Genomic DNA, 20,486 nt, shown 5'->3' on the forward strand with positions numbered 1-20,486 from the left:
ACATTGAGTGACAAGCCAAATGGTTTCCTGTAAGCCAAGAAACCATTTACAATGCTGGGTGGTAACCATATAACCAAACCATACATGCTCCCTATGTGTCAGCGAGTGGGTTGGTGGAGGATTAGTGCCCCTCCCCGTAAAACAAATAACTCAAAGTCAAATGGCCATCCCTTACGGGATTGTGGCGTCTGGCAATAGATAGATAGATAGATAGATAGACAGATATCTTAGGTGTGAGGCGCTTCATCTGCCACTGTCAAGCTGCATCAGATGGCACAGGTCTTCTTGGGCAGGAGATCCAGGGGCCTGAACTTCTGTGGGTGGAAAATTCTGAGTTAATACCACATAGATTTCAGTCAATGGAACAGAGCCATTCCTACAACATAGAGAGTCATTGGCCTCTGGTTTCTGCTTCCCCCCCCCACACACACACACACAATGGAGCAATAAATGGCAAATGGAATTTAATGTGGACAAGTGTCATATAATTAAGTGTGGCAAAAGTGAGAAAAGATTAGATTGGGATTATAAGTTATGAAGGTCAACCCTACACATATCAGAAAGGGAGAAGGACCTAAGAGTGATTATCAGTAACAAACTATCTCCAGATGATCACATCAGTGAGAAGCTACATAACATGTATACACTGCTTACTAATATGAGAATAGCATTCACATATATAAATGAAGACACACTGAGAAAGATAATAACATCATTCATCAGACCAACCCTGAAATATGCATCAGTAGTCTGGAGTCCTCATCTCAAAAAACACATAGATAAGACTGGAAAAGTAAAAAGGGCAACTACAAGATGGGTACCAAGCTTAAGGGACCTAAGCTACGAAGAAAGACTAGAAAAACTGAATCTACCAACACTACAGGAGAGAAGGTAAAGACGAGATGTGATCATGCCATATAAATGCATCTCAGGCAAAGAGAAAATAGACATAAATGAATATATAACCTATGGGGAAGCATCAACAAGAGAACACTGCAAAAAACTACATGTATGTAAAAAGAGAGGTGATAAAGATGCAAGGAAATTTAGTTTCCCAAATAGGGCAATTGATCAGTGGAATGCACTACTAAATGAAATAGTGTGTGCCAAAAATATTCACAAATTTATGGATATGTATGATAAAACTGGTTTAATACACAGAACAGCATGAGCCTGACTCATTCCTGTAAAGATACAATTAGGTAAGAACACACACACATACACACACTTTAAAGAAAAACGTGCAGGCAGACTGGAAGACCCACATCCAGCTGAAAGTACCAGCATCCAGGGCAGCCACTGTGCTTGTGTTATGCAACAGACTGTGCGGCTTCTCATTACTGTTCTTTCATTCATTCATTCATTCATTCTCATCCAATTATTACTGTTCTATAGGAATAAAAACTCATTTACAATACAGTACACATTACCAAACCCAAACAGCCAATTTCCATTATATTTTTTCATGCTGTAAGTAAATAAATAAATAAAATAACACATGACTTATAATTCAGGGGTTTAAAAGATTTCCCCTTTTAGCTTATTTTCTTTTTACTCTAACTTGCCCAGTTATACATACTTCCCTCAACTCCCTCCCTCTCCTCTAAAAGGAGAATGGTGAGCTACAAGAAGATGGCATCTCTGGCCTGTAATCCACTGGGTTCACATTCAGATAAGCCTAGGGTTGTGGTTACTACTACATTACTGTTTATAACACTACTTACAGTACCTGTACTGTACTGTACCATACTGTACAACATTCTCACGCATTCACTCTTAACCCAAAATTTATTGGACCAAACAATGACATGAAATAACAAATAATCAATCACCGCTTACTTCACTCAATTAAGCACATAGAAAAGGGATACAGTAATATAATAACAGCTGACACACTATTGTTGGTTAATTTTCAGCTGACAAAGCTGGGCCACTTCCACACCTTGAATACCAAGTCAAGGGCATATGAAATTCTGTAAGCCTTCATTATGAGGTAGGAATCTCCTTGGTTGCTTGTCAAACTGACTCTCATCCAACTACATTTGGCCATCAACTGAGCTGAAAGAGGTTAGGATCTGAGCCAGGTTAAAACAAACATGCCAATATGTTGTTACCTGGTTCATAGCACTTCTGTATATTTGGTGCCATAATGATGCATGACATCTTGCCCATTAACTTGGTTGTCTGCTTCAGCCCACACACAAACCTCTGCCTGTCAAAAAAAAGGGAGTTACAATTTGGCCTAAATTAATAGCATGAATCCAACGATGTATTAATCAACTGTATTTTCATAACTACCAGATTATTTCATTTTCCTTTGGAAGACTTTCTATGGTGATGGGGTTGATGGAGGGTATTTCTAACCTCTCTACTTCAAAGTCTCTCTTATGCTGAATAAAACTGTATCATGAGAGAATAAAATAGAAAATATCACTCTAATAGGTTAGAGCTGTTTCACTTTAAAAGCTGTTTCATTATTCTGCTGCTGATGAATTAACATCTATTAGTGGTAGGTGGGGGCGCTCACCATCCACTCACTCGACGTAGTGCTGCTCTCAGGTGACTGTCCTCTCCTCTCTTCCTTTCTTCTTTCCTTCCTTCCTCTTCTTTCTTTCTTTCTTTCCTTCTTTCTTTCTTCTTCCTTCTGTCTACAGGTGACTCTCCACTGACTGACATGGCAAATGGTCTCCTGTACTTCAGGAAACCATTTACTACGCTGGGTGATAACCACATAACCAAACTATGGCACCTGGTGGTTTAGTGGGTAACTAAGGCACTCCTGCCAGATTAAGCCAATGTAGGTTTATATCCAAGGGATGGTTGGGGTTTATTGCTCATGTAATGCCACTCAGGGATGAGTGAGGCTGGTCACTTTCATCTTAAATGTCTGGACCAACTTGCCTAGCCCTGGGTTCCTACACTCCTCATGGGGCAACACAGGATTAGATAATGATGATGATGATGATGACGATATTCACTTAAAGTTACTTATGATTCATTATAAAGTTGCTCGCAAGTTAGAAATGAATGTTTTTAAGCTTTAACCACTCAGTCACAAACCAGAAATATGTCTCACTTAGGGCGGTTTCACTTGAAGCAGGTGCTGGCAGAGAACGCCTTCATGTGCCAGTAGTCCGGTACCTATATAACTCGGTGGTTCCACTGCCTGGTTTTACAAACAACCATCAATTTCCTTCCCATTCCCTAATTGAAAAATGGTGGACTGCAGAAAAATGTCAGCTTCAGCCTATAGTCCACTGGCTTCTTGTTTACATAGGCCTGGGGTCACAGTTACTACTACTACTACTACTACCTGTGCTACAACAGCAACAACAAAAATTATCAACTGACTTGATGGCACCCTTGGCAGGATCCCGTGCATACAGTTGCCTCTGGAACAGAACCACAGCTTTGAGCAATTCTGCTGCCACTTCATTAATTTCATGTCACAACATGGGTGCAGTACCTGGGGAGAGGCATCAGATTAGAGGGTTTTCCCATCAATTCACCCCGAAGGTTAATCCATCCTAAGTCATTTCATTCTTACTAACCTAACCTAACTTGACCTAACCTTCACTAACTGAACATTACTACCGGTAAATCTAAGGTAATCTAACTTAACATGCTGGTAATATAATCTTACCTAACCCAAGCTAACCTAACCTAACAACATAACATAACCATATCTAACCTAACCCAACCTAGCCATATCTATGCTAACCTAATCTACTTACATAAAAGCCATAAAAAATAGACCAAAAAAAAAAAACTGTAAAAAGTTTACTAACATGCAGTAAAAAGTTTACTGTATAACAGTGTCATCAACACCGGCCACAGGCACCCACATCCAGTCATGTGGCTATATGTGTTTTTGTCTTAATTTGGGCTTTTCATACTGTACTTTACAGGTAATATACAGTACAGTATATATCACATACCTGTATATATAGTACAATATACAGTACAGTATTCAGTGCATAAGTTATGGTAGTCGCTTAATGTCCAGATCACTTAACATCCTATTTTTCGGAACGTACTGTGGACACCGAGTGGCAAATACCTGTATAGCATATGACCACACCAACTAAGCACACTCCCTTCTACCCTATTACCAGTAACAACATACTACCTAACCAATATTCAATACATCAGTGCACCTAAACCCCACTATACGATCTTCCATTGTGCAATTGTTTGCTTATATGATCTTAATATTTCGGCATCTTTTTCGACAAATAATCACCAATTTCCCATATAAGATTGCTATGATCCCTACATCTGATATACAACTGACTGTTTTTTTTTCCACAAACGTAACTTAATCACACAGAGGGATTCAAGTGGCTCACAATTAAAAAAAACACCTACTCTCTAAAATTACGGTGATGGACGGGATCTGCCAGCATCTTCAGTTCCTGAAATATTATCCACCGGGCTCTCTCTGCATTCATGCGCGTCTCACCCTTGGAATTCTCATTGTTCTCTTCTTTCTTATCTATTTCACCATTATTTCCACTGTCTAGGTTTTTCTCAGCCTTAGATTTTTCCCCTTTCTCTCATTTCTTATCTACTTCACACTTAGTTCCACTGTCTAATATTTTCTCAACCCTCAATCTTCTTCCTTTCTCTTCTTTTTCATCTATTTCACCCTTGTTATCACTGTCTAATCTTTCCTCATCACTGGATTTTTCTCCTTTCTCTTGCTTTTCTACTTCATCATTAATTAAACTATCCATCTTCTTCCCATCACTATATTTCTCTCCTATCTCCTGTTTCCTCTCCTTTTCACCCTTCATTTCACTGTCCAGTTTATCATCGTGTTCAGTTTCCCCCACATGGCTCGTCTCCTCAGTCAGTGTCGACTCCTTCCTAACGGTCTCTTCATCCCGTTTCACCCCCTCCTTCTTTTCTTTCTCCTCCTCCTCGACAGGTAACAGGTCCGCTGGTGTTGATGAACTTGTAGGAGGTTGTGTCTTCTGTCTCTCTATGGCTCTCTTTGCTTCTGTTGAGTTGAGAAGGAAAAAACTGTAATTACATTATCATCATCGTCAACACATGGAAAATAACCCATTCTGCCCATGGTTGTCATTTCTATTTATTCTCGCTACCACCAGATGATATCCAGGTAATTTAGTTATGGGGTATGTCTATCCCCCTTTCTTAATACTGACTATGACAAAACACAAGAATAAGTTTCAAAGCAAGCCTGAGGACAGTAAATCAACCAGGGGGATGAGGGTGGGTTCATGGAATGTGGGAAGTTTGAGGGGAAGAGCAGGGGAAGTCGTTGAGGCATTCAGTAGGACGTGAGTGGATGTGGCGTGTTTGCAGGAAGTCTGGTACTGGGTGGATCAGCCAGAAAGATTGTTGGGAAGGACTGTTACTATACGTTGTTTTGGCAGGGGGGGACAGACGGATATGGGTGTGTTGGTGTGATGGTTGCGGAGAAATCTATCTATATACCTGGGCTGCTTCCCTCAAGGAAAGGGAGGTAGCCGAGACAGGACGACACACTCCCCATTTACTCATTCATTGCTGTCGGGCCCTGCTGCGGATGTCACTGATTGCGGAGAAATAGGTGGAATATATTATAAATGTTATGAGAGTAAGCAATAGGATATTGGTAGTGAAAATTCTATCCAGTAGAAAGATAGCTGCAATTATATCGGCATCTGCTCCACAGGCAGGATTGGATGAAGAAGAGAAAGACAGATTTTGGGATGATTTAATACGTGTAGTAGGTGGTATGCCGAATCAAGAGATAGTGGTTTTGGGAGGGAATTTCAATGGTCATGTAGGTGAAGCAGCACAAGGTTATGCAGGAGTACATGGGGGATGTGCGTATGGTATAAGGAATGCGGAAGGGGAAAGGATACTCAAGTTTGGGGAGGCAACAGACATGATTGTGTGCAACACATATTTTAGGAATAGAGACAGTAGGTTAATTATGTATGAGTCTGGGGGAAAAAGCAGTCAGATAGATTATTTTCTGGTTAGGTGGGCTGATAGGAGGTTAGTGAGGGATGTTAAAGTTATAGGAAGTGAGGAGTGTGTCCAGCAGCAGAAACTATTGATTTGTGATATGGTGCTTAAAGAACGAGTGATGAAAAAGAGGACTTATGTACCTATGAGGAAAATATGGAAGCTGAAAAACCAAGTACAGTAGTAAGGGATGCCTTCTACAGCAAGATGAGGAGAGTGGTGGCTGAACAGGGAGCTGTAGACAGAGGCATTAATGAACAGTACAGAGCCCTCAAGAACAATCTCTTGACAGTTACTAAGGTAACATGCGGTTGGACAAGAGGACCATCAAAATATAAAGTAACCTGGTGGTGGGATGAGGGTGTAGAAGCTGCAGTTAAGGAGAAAAGAAGGTTTTTCCTGGAATGGAAGAAGGGTGGTAGCAAGGAGGAATACTTGACTGCCAAGTGTAGGGCTAGAAGAGAGGTATACAGGGCGAAGTCAGTCACAGATACTTTACTTGATAACCTAAATCATTAGGAAAGGAAAAATATGACATTTAAGGTGGCAAATCAGATGGAGAGGGATAATCGGGATATTATAGGTGAGCAGTGTGTGAAGAATGATGAAGGAAGGGTAGTGGTGAACAGTGAGGATATTAAAGATGCATGGAGAGAGCATTATAGCCGGTTCTTGAATGGGGAGTTTGACTGGGACAGGGAAGGTTTGAGCCAGCAGATCCAGTGTTTGACCCTTGGCCTATGAATAATGCTGCTACTGTGAGTGAGGAAATAGCAGGATGATGGTGGGGAAGGCAGCAGGTGTGTCTGGGTTGACTGCCGAAATGTTGAAGCCCTTAGGAGATATAGGGGTGAGGTTAGTCACTGACCTGATAAATATGATTATTTGTGAGTGTGTTGTCCCATATGATTGGCTGGAGTATAACTGTAAATGTGTATAAAGGGAAGGGTGATGCCCTGGAAAGAGGAAATTAAAGAGGTACACTCAACCCCCTGCTATCGCGCCTAATTGGTCACAGGAAACGCGCGTGATAGCTGAACTGAACAATCAATGGGAAAATTTCTAATTGGTTTTTCGGTGGCCCATTTTTCTAACTTTTAACCACTTTATGCCTACGATTTCCTGCCAATCTCTCCTCTAACATGAAATAAAGCATTATTACATTAATAATAACAGTATAATGAATAAATAAACAACATAAAAGGCCATCAAACTTTTATAAGGATTACGGCTTGGGTGGTTTGATGGGTTCCGAGGCTTGGGAGTGGCTTAGTTGCCGCCAGATCTCTTTAGCTGTCTCCATGATTTCTTAGTGTCCACAGCTAAAGGGGGTATCACACGGTGCATCGTATCAGGAACGGCCGATGAAGATTTAAGTGGAACAAAACATGGACGCTATCACACACATTCCTCACACTGTTGCCAGAGCCCCGTCTCGGCTGTAAACACGTGATTACTTTATCAACATCACAGTTTTCTCTGCATAGGAAATATTACCTCTTTATAAGGGTTTCAAAATTATTGATATTTATTCTAAAATACAGTATTAATAAGTATTCAGTGCTAGGCTAAATTTCAATGCTGTAGTACAATATATTCTGTCGAGTCGCCTGGATTTTGGTCACACTGTTTTGCCCGTCGTATCCTCGGCAGGAATCCATTCAGATGCATTCCAAATGCCTGTGGTATCGTCAGCAATTTTACCACGTTACCGTTCCGATTAACCATCGTATCCTCGGCAAACCTCGTATGAAGGGCCGTGTGAATAAGTTTCGCTTAGCCTGTCTTCAAACTCGACGCGTGATAGCTGTCTTGGGGTGCATGATAGCATGTATGGTTGCGCATTTGATGTGAGCGCGATAGCAGATAACCGCGATAGCTGAACGCGTGATAGCAGGGGGTTGAGTGTGTGTGTGTGTGTGTGTGTGTGTGTGTGTGTGTATTCTTTCACAAAAGAACAGGGAGAAAGTGGACTTGGAGAAGCCCAAATGGAGAAATCAAGAATGAAATCGACTTCACTATACCAAATAAGAATAACACAATCACAAAAGTCACAGTTGTCAACAAAGTAAATATTGGAAGTGACCATAGAATGGTGGGTTGCACAGCAAGATTTAATTTCAAAAGTGAAAGAAAGAAGATGATTAAAGACAAAAAGATATGCCCAATAAAAGTCAGCGAAAACAAAGCAGCTTTTCAGTTGGAAATAAGGAACAGATTTCAGGCTTTCAGTAATGCTGAATGTGACACTGATGAGCTGAATGACAAACTAACAAAAGTGCTAAAAGAATCAGCGGAGGTAGTAGGAAAACCTAATACAACCAAAGCCTGTGGACGTAAACAAGCATGCTGGTTTTGTGGGCCTTAGTAGCCCACTAAACCACCAGGCACCATAATTTGGTTATACAGTTACCACCCAGCATAGTAAATGGTTTCCTGCTGTACAGGAAACCATTTGGCTTGTCACTCAGTGTACAGTCACCTATAGGCAGAAAGAGGAGGAATTTAGCAAGACAGAGGAGGAAGTGTAAAGTCACCCATAGGCAGAAGGAGGAGGATAGAATGAAGGAAATAAAGACAGAAGGGGAAGGAAGGAAGGAAGGAAGAGAGGAAAGGGCAGTCACCCGAGAGCAGCACTACATCGAGTAAGTGGATGATGAGTGCCCCCACCTATCATGTTATTAATAACAAGAAATAAATTAATTGTCAATAGCATGCAAAGTGAAATAGGGAAATGTGTCACATCATTAATCCTTTGTAATTCTCAGATCCTCCTACAATTGTTATTTGTGGAACTTTTGATAATGCCACAAATATTTAAATCTTCAAATGGAACACTTCATGAAAGCTGATGTCTGACTACAGTAAACTGTATCTGAAACTTGTAATAGCTCTTGCATGTCATGCAAAAATCAATTCAATAAGACTATCATCCCAGACCAGACCGACCTGGACATGAGAGCAGAGCCAAGTGGCAACACATATGGGGAGGCAGCAGAGGTGGTATCGGAGGCGGTCTAAGAGTTCTCGCACATGCTGCAGTGGAAGTGCTCCTTGCTGTGCTGCTGTCACTACCTCAGGCAATGCCACACCTGCCACCTGGCACACTTCACTCCATCGCATCATGCTGAAAAATGATAAACACAAATTTTTATTCAGGTACAGTATAACTCTGAAATTATTTTACACTAAGGCTGCAACTGTTCTTTCCTTCAATACCTCTGTCATCAGAAGGAGCATATGTGACAGCTTCAATTATAATCATTAATCATCTTCTTAATTCATCATTCAACAAACTCCTCTACTGTCCAACTCATCCATGAGTACACGAACCTGACACTGTGCATATCATAGCTTTCCCATCATTCACTTACTGACAATTTCTTCCTTTCATGAATACTTCCTCTTATTTATTCTCTTATAATTTTCATTCACACTGCTCATTACACACAGCCATACAAGCTTGCCCAGTTTAATTAGGCTCCCAAGTAGGCATGGAGCCCAGCTGTGAAACTTCTGCATCATTTTTTTTCTTTTTTTTCCCCCCAGATCATTCCTGGGTAGTAGGATTCCTAAGGATTCCTAGTCCATCAACCCCATTCCTTTTTAAGGCATTTTATATAACACAGAATAAGTTAATCTATTTTTTAAAATCCAATTGTCAAATATACTTACAATACACACACGTATACAAAAATTATGTTTCTTAATACAGAATCCACGTATAGGGTTGCCATAGTACACATCAGGCACGGGGCTAAGGACTGGTCTCTGCGTCATGGCCTTGACCTCGGCCTCCAAAACTTGCTCTGTCCTCCACCTCGACTTCAAGGCCACGCAAAAAGTGTAAACGCATTAAGAAATTTAAATTTTTAAGGTCAAATTCTCTCTCTCACTATATATATACTGTATATATATACCGTATATAGTAATATCGCGATATACAAAACCCCTAGATGCAATACCCCGGCTTAACCCCTAACACCCTAAACAGCCCTATGGGGGTTTGCATTACTCTGACACCCTGGCCTAAAAAGCACGATAGATCAATTGCAATACAAAACTGCATTCAAAGTTTCCCGCTTCTTACTTGATGTAACCTGCTCCAAGACCACACCAGCTACGAGTTGAGAGGGAGGGAGGAGGGCTCCAGCCCGCCAACAGAGTGGGGGGGTTAGCCCCCCCTCTGCCATCTCTCTCCCTCTACCTACCCCCTCAGTTGATGCCTTATGTGACATATCCCAATCTTTCTACCCTTCCTGCTGCCACTACAGCATAGAGGTGAGGTTTGGCTGTAGCAGTGACTCCCCTCCTGCCCCCCCCTCCACTCACCTGACTCCCCTGACATGGCTGCCAAGAGACGTATCCCTCACCACTTCTCTTTCCTACTTGAATGAGTGATGTTTCCACACTCTTCACTTCCTCCCTCTGGAAATTCCCCACCCTCCCTCCACCTTCCTTCTCTGCTACAACCCTACACTCTCGCGTGATGCATCAAATAAGGAGTCTTTTCTCAGCTTTATTACACTTTATAACCTAAAATAAGACTATGCTTTTTTATTGTAGCAATACCTAGTGTATGTATGGTAATATGTGTGTATGTTATTAGCCCAAAGTAATGTATGTTATTGGAAATTTACCATGCATTACCACATATTTCTGTGGGTTACATCTCTATGCCAAAGCTTTTTACTCCTTTAATGTTGTAATTATTTGTTTTCCTATGGTAAGTGAAACATTTTTGCACACATAAAGCCATGTTATACCTTTATGTAGTGGCAGGTGGCAGCGACCATCACCCACTCACTTGATGTAGTGCTGCCTACTTCTTCCTTACCCTTTATTATTCTTTTTCTGTGCCTGCCCTCCTCTCTTCCTATTTCTCCCATCTTTCCTGTCACTTCTTTTTGCTTTTCTTTCTTTTGCAGGTGGCTTTATATTGAGTGACATGCAAATGGTTTCCTGTATGCCAAGAAACCATTTACACCACTGGGTGGTAACCATATGACCAAACCATACGTGCTCCCTACGTGTCAACAAGCGGAATGGTGGAGGGTTAGTGCCCCTCCCCGTAAAACAAATAACTCGAAGTCAAATGGCCACCCCTTACGGGACTGTGGCGTCTGGCAATAGATAAATAGATAGATACCTTTATGTTACAGATATATAGTCATATTACAGTTTCCATAACAGGTGAATCACTGTAATGAGGTCACTTTCTGCGAGGTACCTCCTCTCGCCAGACTGGGAAGGGTAACTATTATTTTCTTTGCTGCGCTGCTGTGTGTGAACTACTCGGTCAACCTGGACGAGACTTACATCATCGGGTGTGTAAACTCTTGCTCTTGAAATATACAGTAATCCCTCCACTATCCGACGTGACAGAGCCATAGGCATGTCGAGAAAGTGGTCCCATCCAGATAGTGGGCCCCAGCCTGCTGGACTAGTACTTGAGGACTCTGACCCAGCCTAACTTTAAAAGCCACCTAAATAACTCCCTACCAGACATGCAAAGCACCTATTTAAACCTATTTCAGACCCTATTTAAACGAATAATGGACATAAAGCATGAAATAAATGAAAAGGAACCAGAGAATGAAGAATTAGAAGTGGTTATGGAAAACAGCAGTGTACAGGGTACTTATAGCATGTCTGTGGCCACCTTCTCTAAGGTTTTGGCAGTGGTGAAAATGCTCTCGAAGTACGTACAGTAATCCAGTGTTGTGCTGCACTTACAGTAATTCTTTGCACTGTGAGTTATAATTGTTTAACACTGCACATTCTGCCCTTAAATGCACCACGCCAGTTTGAACCACCAGTTTGCACTCCACAGCTGATCCTTTGCACTCTAAATTCTAAAATTTTAACACTGGACACCACTGTAAATTCCCATGTGGTCTAGTGGCGAGGTATTGCAGTTTATTCACTGTTTATTTACAAAAACGAGCATGTGTGGCATCCATTGTGATAAGCATCCACTTGTGATGACAGTTAGGCGGTAACTGGTGGTGAGGGAGGAGCAGGGTTGCAAGGTTGAAACTCAGCCACATTACCAAACTCCTCAATTTTCATTACCAAATTTAGCTTTTCATTACCAAATTCATAAAGCAAGCATTTATTCTTCACTAATTATATATAAAAGTGTTGTGGTAGGTGGGGGCGCTCACCATCCACTCACTCAACGTAGTGTTGCTCTCGGGTGTCTGCCCTGTCTTCTCCTCCATCCTTCTTTCCTTCCATCTTCTTCTATCTTTCTTTCCTTCATTCTTTCCTCGTCCTTCTGCCTACGGATGACTTTACACTCCCACTTCTGTCTTTCATTCCTTCATTCTTTCCTCTTCCTTCTGCCTGTGGGTGACTCTACACTGAGTGACAAGCCAAATGATTTCTTGTACACCGGGAAACAATTTACTTTGCTGGGTGGTAACCATATAACCAAATTTTGGCACCTGGTGGTTTAGTGGGTAATTACGGCACTCCAATCGGATTGAGCCGGTGAAGGTTTATATCCAAGGGATGATTGGGGTTTATTGCTTACGTAATGCCACTCAGGGATGAGAGGTTGGTCACTCTCATCTTAAATGTCAGGACCACCTGCCTAACCCCGGGCTCCTACGCTCCTCATGGGGCAATGTAGGAATGAATGATGGATGGATGGATGGATAGATGGAATATTAATCACTCTCCTTATAAGTAACAGCATGTTGATTATTTTCATGCTATGAAGGCTAGCAGATTAATCAGAGAGAGCAGACAATCCACCATCTCCATCCTGTGTATCCTCATACGTGTGAAAAATCCATTTGGTAATGCATTATTCTGATTCATTACCAAACAAATTCTTCAATACCAAATTGGCCCACATTTGGTAGCGAAAAATACCAAATGGCAACCCTGAGAGGGGAGGGGGGAGAGGGGAGGAAGGAAGGGGTGAAGGAGCCATGGTGCAAACAGCTGTTCAGCGCCAAGCGGCAATTTCAAATTACGGGTGGGAAAAAATTTGGATTTTGGGGGGATGTTTTTTTTTTGGTCATTTTTGGATTCCGAAGGTCCAGGCCCATAATGTCCGGTAAGTGGGGTGTCTGGAAAGTGGGCGTCCGGATAGTACAGGGATTACTGTATCCCATATGTGGCAGTTTGTATTTAGCAAAAACCACCGTACACAGCAAAATTGCCCAATTTTACCCTACAGAAGTCATCATCTAAAGATACCCATTCCCTGACTCCCAAACACTGCTCCGTTCTGTCACGGAAAGTGATCACCACTAATTAACCATATGTACACTCTAATTAAGTCTTCTTTATGCACAGTGATGTTCCGAGAGGTTGTATGTGTACTGCAATTAATGTCACATATGATCAGGTGGGGATACAAATTTTTCATGAGAACCAAAGGAGGTACTCTACAAAAATTGGGGGATTTCACCATTACAATATATCATGAGCTTCAATGATGTGATCTCCACATTTCAAGTTGTGCAGTAAAATTTGCAGACACAATAGCGGTGCAAATTAACAGTCTGTTGTACTAAACTGTATTTTTCTTTTCAACAAAAAGATGTAATACTGTGCATGAAACATAAAACAAGTTAGTAATTCACAAGTCTGCATAATAGTACAGGTCAACCTGGGTTTAACAATGTAATGCATTAAGAAAAACCCCAACGCTAAGTGGGGTATCACATATCGGGGCTGATTTAACATGTAAAGTATAGGGATGCATTTTTGAGCCTTGGGATTCCCCGCAACCAAGTCCTAAACCCACCAAAATGAGTCCAAAAATAAGGTATATAGGCAATCTAAATGGCCTAACGCTGTAAAGCAAGCTAACCTAAGTCTAAAACCTGTTAGTAACTCACTAAAACCAACAAATAAAATCTGAAAATCATAAAAAATAAAAAAATATCATATACCTATCATCACTTACGTCTTGTGAGTCCATGTCTGGTCCTGGTCGTCATCCTTGCTATCTCCCCCAAGGCTAGGGTACATGTGGTGCTCCTTAGCACTCACTCCTCCTCCTCAAAGCCTTCAAACCCCATCTCCAGGGGAGGGTCAGAGGGGAAGGAAGCCTGGCGAGGTGGGATGATGGTAGTGGGAGACTGATGCAATGGCTCTGGGGGTGGCAATGGGGTGCGATGCGAAGACTCACTAGGTGGCGATGGGATGCAATGCGATGGCAGACAAGGTGGCAAGGGAGACAGCTGCGATGACTGTTTGAGGTGGTGAGGCAAAGAGATAGATGCAGTGGCTCACATGGTGGCGAGGGAAACAGACAGTGGCCGAAGTGGTGCCAGAGATCGAGGCTAAGGCGAGGAAGATAGTGATGGAGTGGCTGAGTTCAGCAGTGGAAACTCAGGTGACGCGGAAGATGGGGATCGGCTTGAGGTGAGGTCCAGAACCAGGGCCCGTACTTATAAAACACTAAGACTGAGTCATAAGGCGAAAGTCTGTCCTAAATTCATAGGAGCAAGTCATAAGTCCTTATGTTCGACTTAAACTGAGTCATAGCTTAAGACCCCTCCCGAGTGGTTATAGCGCTTCGGACGCGGCTTACGACTCGATCATAACAGTAAAGATGGCCGCCGCACCACAACAACAACAAATTCGCCAGCGCCAACCAAGACGTTTTCGTGAAAGGAAAGATGTGCTTAACGAGCTAAGTGATGCAGAACTGGTCAAGAGATATTGTTTGGACCGTGCAGGCATAATTTTTGTGACCGATTTGGTGCGGGAGACCTTAACAAGACCAACAGCAAGAAACAAGGCTTTAACCCCCTTCAGCATGTGTATGTTTTCAAGATACAACTGTGCCAGCTTATATGTGGCATCGGGGTCCAATTTTGCTTTCTGGAACGTTTGCTTGTTACACTGTTGGAGTTCTCCATGCTTGGATGGCGGTGGTGGTGTTTGTTTACAGAGTGGTGTGGAGAGGCAACATGTCCTCGTCCACAACACAAAGTGGTAAATTAATAATTCCTCAAAAATGACATTCTTTTTTTTTTTTTTTTTTTTTTATAATGCGAGGAAGAAGGAACCAAAGGCCATGAGCCCGCAGTAACAGTTCCCTCCAAGAGAAAAACAAAATACAATAGAAAGCCAAATTCAAGAACTGATCATTTTGAGATGCCTGGAAAACACTGCGTTTGAAAGACTGGTGATCATAGGCAGCAGGAAATACAGACAGAGGGAGACAGTTCCAGAGCTGACCTGTTGCATAAATAAAAGACTGGGAGTAACGGTTAACTCTTGTATTAGAGAGTTGGACAGAAAAGGGATGAGAGTTTGCTGCCAGACGGGTGCTACGCGCCCGTCGTAGAGGTGGAGGAATGCAAGCAGACAGTTCAGAGGAGCAGTGACCATTAAAGTAGCGATAGAAAAGAGATAAAGATGCAACAGTGCGGCGAAGAGACAGAGGTTGAAGGGAGTCAGTAAGAGGAGGAGAGTTAATGAGACGAAAAGCCTTTGACTGTTTACTTTACCCTGAAAACATTTAAGAAAATATTGTAGTAATTTCTGATTTTTTGTTGCATCTTTTCTCTGTTGCTTTCTTAGATTTTTCTTCATTTTTCGAAACTCTCAAGTGCTACGCAGCGCCAACTGCTAACTCAGCAGCTTGTGACTTTGACCTAACAAAGTCTCAACTTAGTTATGATGAGGTGCTCCTTAAGTCTCACATTTATGACTTTCACCTAACTATAATGTAGTTTTTATAAGTACGGGCCCAGGGGCTGAGCACAATGTCCTCGGCGGGAGAAAGCCCTCAGTGTTCCTCTGCTGAATGATGACTGGGGAGATTCATCCGCTGGTCAAGGGCTGGAGAGATCCTCTACAGGTCACTGGCATGGTGGGGGCCTGTTTGAAGAAGGCAGTGATGGTAGTCTGCCTGGCTGCCCTCTTCGTTTCCTCCAGCATCATCCAGTATACCTTCATCCCCTCCACCAGCTGATCTGATGTGTCTTTGCTTTGTCCTGAGACAGAGTCGTGAGTATGCACAAGTGCGATGGCCTTGTCAACCTTGGCCATCATCACCTTCAGAATTTTCATACTAAGTGCTCACACTTCAGGAGTGACTTCTCCTCTGCCGCCTGGTGTCCCTGCTGAATCCCCACAATGAGGAGCTCCTCGTTGTTGAGCTTCTCCCTGTGGTTGTTCAGGACCTCCTCCATCTCCTCCTTGTCGACCTCCCCGAAGCCCACCTTGTCCGACAGCTGCACAATGTCCTACAGCACCCATTCTACCAGCGGTGCTTGCATGCCCTCGGGGAAGCCGGTGAAGGAATGTATGCACTCCAGCTATAGCTTGTGCCACACACCACTCATGGTGGGCTGGCCTGCTTCCCTCCATGCAGCTGCGATGTTTTTGATGGCGTGGCATATGTTATAACCCTTCCAGAATGACTGGACCATCGTCCTGTCATCACTGGCACACACCCTCACCAACTGCTGCAAAGTGCGGCAGCACATGCACCCTCGCCTTTGTCGTGGTGCTCTAGAATGTCTAACTTCACTTCAACCGACAGAGCTTTACGAGGGCGCTTCATGGGAACATCACCAGCTCCAACACTAGCAGGCTGCTTACCACCCCAACTAGGGTTACCACTACCACCACTAGCCCCACCACATGCAATGCCCTTACCAGACATGATCACAATCAATTAGGTCAAAATTAACAAAAAATCACACTCCACACACGGTTAGTATCACTGTCCTACTCACAGTACTCCTGGGACACAATTACGAGGCACTACGACAGCGGCTTGCATAATATTGGTGATACAACACGATGTGGGGAAGGCAAGCGTAAGAGAGATCCTCACTCCGTGACGGGCGGTGTAAGAAGAGCAATATGGGTTCATGCGGGGGTCAGCAATGGGTGCACGGCTGCGCGAGTGTTTCCGCACATCCTGGCAAGTGGGCGGGCTAAGTCTGCTGCGGAAAAGTGTGTGATTTAAACTTTGAGCCCATCGCTCCCGGACGATACAAAGCAGGACACACTGCAAAACCGGATCTCAGCCATTGTTAGGTGGGGTACGGTGGTATTTCTACCCACATCATTAAGCTTGGGTATCACTTATTGCGGGATCACATATCGGGGTTTGACTACTGCAAACACCGAAGTAAGAGACAAAAGCACAGAAAACACACACATACACACGCTTAACCATATATAAAATACATCAGATGAATTATAAACATACACAGAAAACTGTGTTTGTGATGATATAGGTTTTACCCAACTTGGATCCTCTTCTGATAGGATCAGACTTGGTTGTACCTTCACAATAACCACAGTTTTAGTATGAGTGTGCCTCCTTTGTGGACAATTCAAAGGACTGTGAAATCAGAAAACTTAAGACATATGAATCGACTAACTTGTACTTATGCTCCAAATCTGTTGTTACACTGACCTCCCTGATGAACTCTTCAACGGCACTCTGGTCAGTGCGTGTGGCCACAAGAGGTGCCTTGACTCTGCCAGGCTCTGGCATGTTCTCCTTCATCCACTGCTCCACAAAAGTTTCACACTTTTCTAAAACCGCCACCTGAAGTAGGAATGAGAAAGGAAGATCATTCTACTTGTTATTTCCATCAAGAAAAGCATAGGAAGAAAATAATCTTCTGTCTTAACAAATGTATTCCAATGTTCTTAGATTTTCTCTACAGCATGAACTTATCATTTTAAAGTGGGCTTTACTTAATTTAATATTACACATGTCAGAATGATCCCACACTGCTGAGTGAGGGAGGGAGCACAGCCTATGACAAACTCTGGCCGAGTCACCCACATAATTTATTGTAGTTTCACACTTCTCTGAAACCAGCACCTAAAGGAGGAATGAGAAAGGAAGATCATTCTACTTATTATTTCCATCAAGCAAAGCATAAGAAGAAAATAATCTTCTGCCGTAACAAATGTATTCCAATGTTCTTAGATTTTCTCTACAGCATGTACTTATTATTTTAAAGTGGGCTTCACTAAAGTTAATATTACACATATCAGAATGATCCCACACTGCTGAGTGAGGGAGGGAGCACAGCCTATGACAAACTCTGGCTGATTGACCCACATGATTTATTGTCCTAGTTTTTATGGCCATGCAGAATGCTGTCCATAACCCCACATGGCAGGTGGAGATGTCATTATGGCCAAGACTTCATTGTTTCTTATCCTATGCAATCTACAATACTCCACATACCATCCATCCATCCATCATCTAAACCTGTGCTGCCCCATGAGGATTGTAGGAGCCCGGGAAAGGTAAGTTGGGACATTTAAGATGAGAGTGACAAGCCTCACTCTTCCCTGCATGCCATTACGTGAGCAATAAACTCCAACCACCCCTTGGATATGAACTGACACAGGCTCAATCAGGCTGGAGTGCCTTAATTACCCACTACACCACCAGGTGCCATAGTCTAGATATATGGTTACCACCCAGCATAGTAAATGGTTTCCTGGTGTACGGGAAACCATTTGGCTTGTCACTCATAGACAGAAGGAAGAGGAAAGAATGACATAAGAGGAAACAACGAAGGAAGAGAGGAAAGGGTAGCCACCCAAGAGCAGCACTACATCGAGTGAGTGGATGTTGAGTGCCCCCACCTACCACCCCAATGCTCCTATTCCTGACTGTTAGTTCTTATGCCGCTAACACATTTTAATGTACTAATAATCCTATTGCAGCCTCCAAATGCAGAATTTTCTTTCAAGTATAACAAATTACAGAACTGTATTGTTATAAAAGATGCTTTTTATGCCAAAAAGGACAAATGAGACCTGGGACATTTAATAATTTTATGCTAGTTGTTACCAATTTCACTCTGCTGATGGAAACATCCCATCTCCAAAGGGTTAAAGCTTATGAACAGATACTACTGTACTACATTATCTCAACCCATTCATCACAATGGGTTTTCCTTAGCAAACTATTATAGTCTAACAGTAACATGAATTAAGTACAAATTGTGTTATTGCATGGAGAAGGTTAATTGGGATTTTTTTTACTCCTTCATGGTAAGGAATCTTTCTTAAGCTGTATAACAATGACTGGTAGTAGCAAAAAATACAAAATAAATATCATTCATTCATTCATCATCCAATCCTACATTGCCCCATGAGAAGCATATGAACCCGGGGCTAGGCAAATTGGTCCTGACATTTAAGATGGGAGTGACCGGCCTCACTCATCACTAAGTGGCATTACATGAGTAATAAACCCCAACCATCCCTTGGATATAAACCTTCGCCAGCTCAATCCGATTGGAGCACCGTAATTTCCCACTAAATCACCAGGTGCCAAAAGAAAAAATAAATTGAAAAAATAAATATCATAATAATAATAATAATAATAATAAAAATAAAGTCTTCTTAGTTAATCATCAGACTGCTGTACAAGTTATGCTTTTGTATTATCAAACAACAAAGATATATAAGACGACCTCTACAGAATAGAGAAGAGAGCTTACTTACATCAATTCCATACAGCTGGACAATGTGACACAACAGCAGGAAGGAGATGTCAAACATAAGAGCACGGTTTGCAGCCATCTTTGAAGTTTCACCAGGCTGTGGATCCTGTGCAGAAGACAGTATTCAATCCTCTATATTTCTACCCAGCTTACAGATACATACAGCAAGAAAAGCTGAGAGGCAGCATCATGATTAAAGGGGCTAATAAATGAAAATTACTGATACAAATGTATGTCTGTTACGACATTACAGAACTACAGTACAGTAAAACCTCGATACGTTGACCCTGCAGAAGGCAGAGTTTCCAGCTAGTCGAACTCTGGCTGAGGCATGACTTAGTGTTTATTCAAAAGGTTACATTTTACTTTCTTATATTCCAAGTGCTACATTTTAGTTTATTATATCCCAAGTGTTACATTTTAGTTCAACTGATTGTAAAGTGAAGTATATAAGTGCAGAACTTTACGTAATTAAGTGATTACTGCATCCCTCCACCTATGCAACCTCCTATCCTGGCCTAGCCTATAACATGTGCCGAAATGTTTATTTCTATTGCTTTAGAATGCTTCCTTAGTTTAGCGTTAATAAACAAGTAATTGTACATAACTGGTGATTACTGAGGGGGAGGGGGCTAATATAGTTTTTTACAATTATTTCCAGTTAGTCAAAAAATTTGTAAGTTGAACTACCCTAGATCCACATATAGTTCAATTTATGAAGGGTTTACTGTATTGTGAATATGTAGTGCTGCCTACTTCTTCCTTAGCCTTTATCATTCTTTTTCTGTGCCTGCCCTCCTCTCTTCCTATTTCTCCCATCTTTCCTGTCACTTCTTATTGCTTTTCTTTCCTTTACAGGTGGCTTTACATTGAGTGACAAGCCTAATGGTTTCCTGTAAGCCAAGAAACCATTTACAACGCTGGGTGGTAACCATATAACCAAACAATTACGTGCTCCCTACGTGTCATCAAGTGGGTTGGTGGAGGGTTAGTGCCCCTTCCTGTAAAACAAATAACTCAGAGTCAAATGGC

General features: G+C 42.2%; 1 protein-coding gene across 1 annotated transcript in view; it reads right to left on the reverse strand.

The window, feature by feature from the left end:
- Window positions 1-243: 243 nt before the first annotated feature.
- LOC145389889 (mediator of RNA polymerase II transcription subunit 24-like) overlaps window positions 244-20,486 on the reverse strand; it is a 51,391-nt gene continuing 31,148 nt past the window's right edge. The window contains exons 13-18 of the mRNA XM_080265013.1: window positions 19,456-19,560; window positions 17,358-17,527; window positions 8,932-9,109; window positions 3,352-3,392; window positions 2,115-2,212; window positions 244-314 (exon numbers count right to left, since the gene is read on the reverse strand). Of these exons, the coding sequence (XP_080121139.1) occupies window positions 244-314; window positions 2,115-2,212; window positions 3,352-3,392; window positions 8,932-9,109; window positions 17,358-17,527; window positions 19,456-19,560 (663 nt within the window). The remainder of the gene's footprint in view (window positions 315-2,114; window positions 2,213-3,351; window positions 3,393-8,931; window positions 9,110-17,357; window positions 17,528-19,455; window positions 19,561-20,486) is intronic.

Source organism: Coenobita brevimanus, unplaced genomic scaffold (genome assembly GCF_032717465.1).
Source record: "Coenobita brevimanus isolate Jiangsu-jjx unplaced genomic scaffold, ASM3271746v2 jjx.HiC_scaffold_2589, whole genome shotgun sequence".
Lineage (NCBI taxonomy): Eukaryota > Metazoa > Arthropoda > Malacostraca > Decapoda > Coenobitidae > Coenobita > Coenobita brevimanus.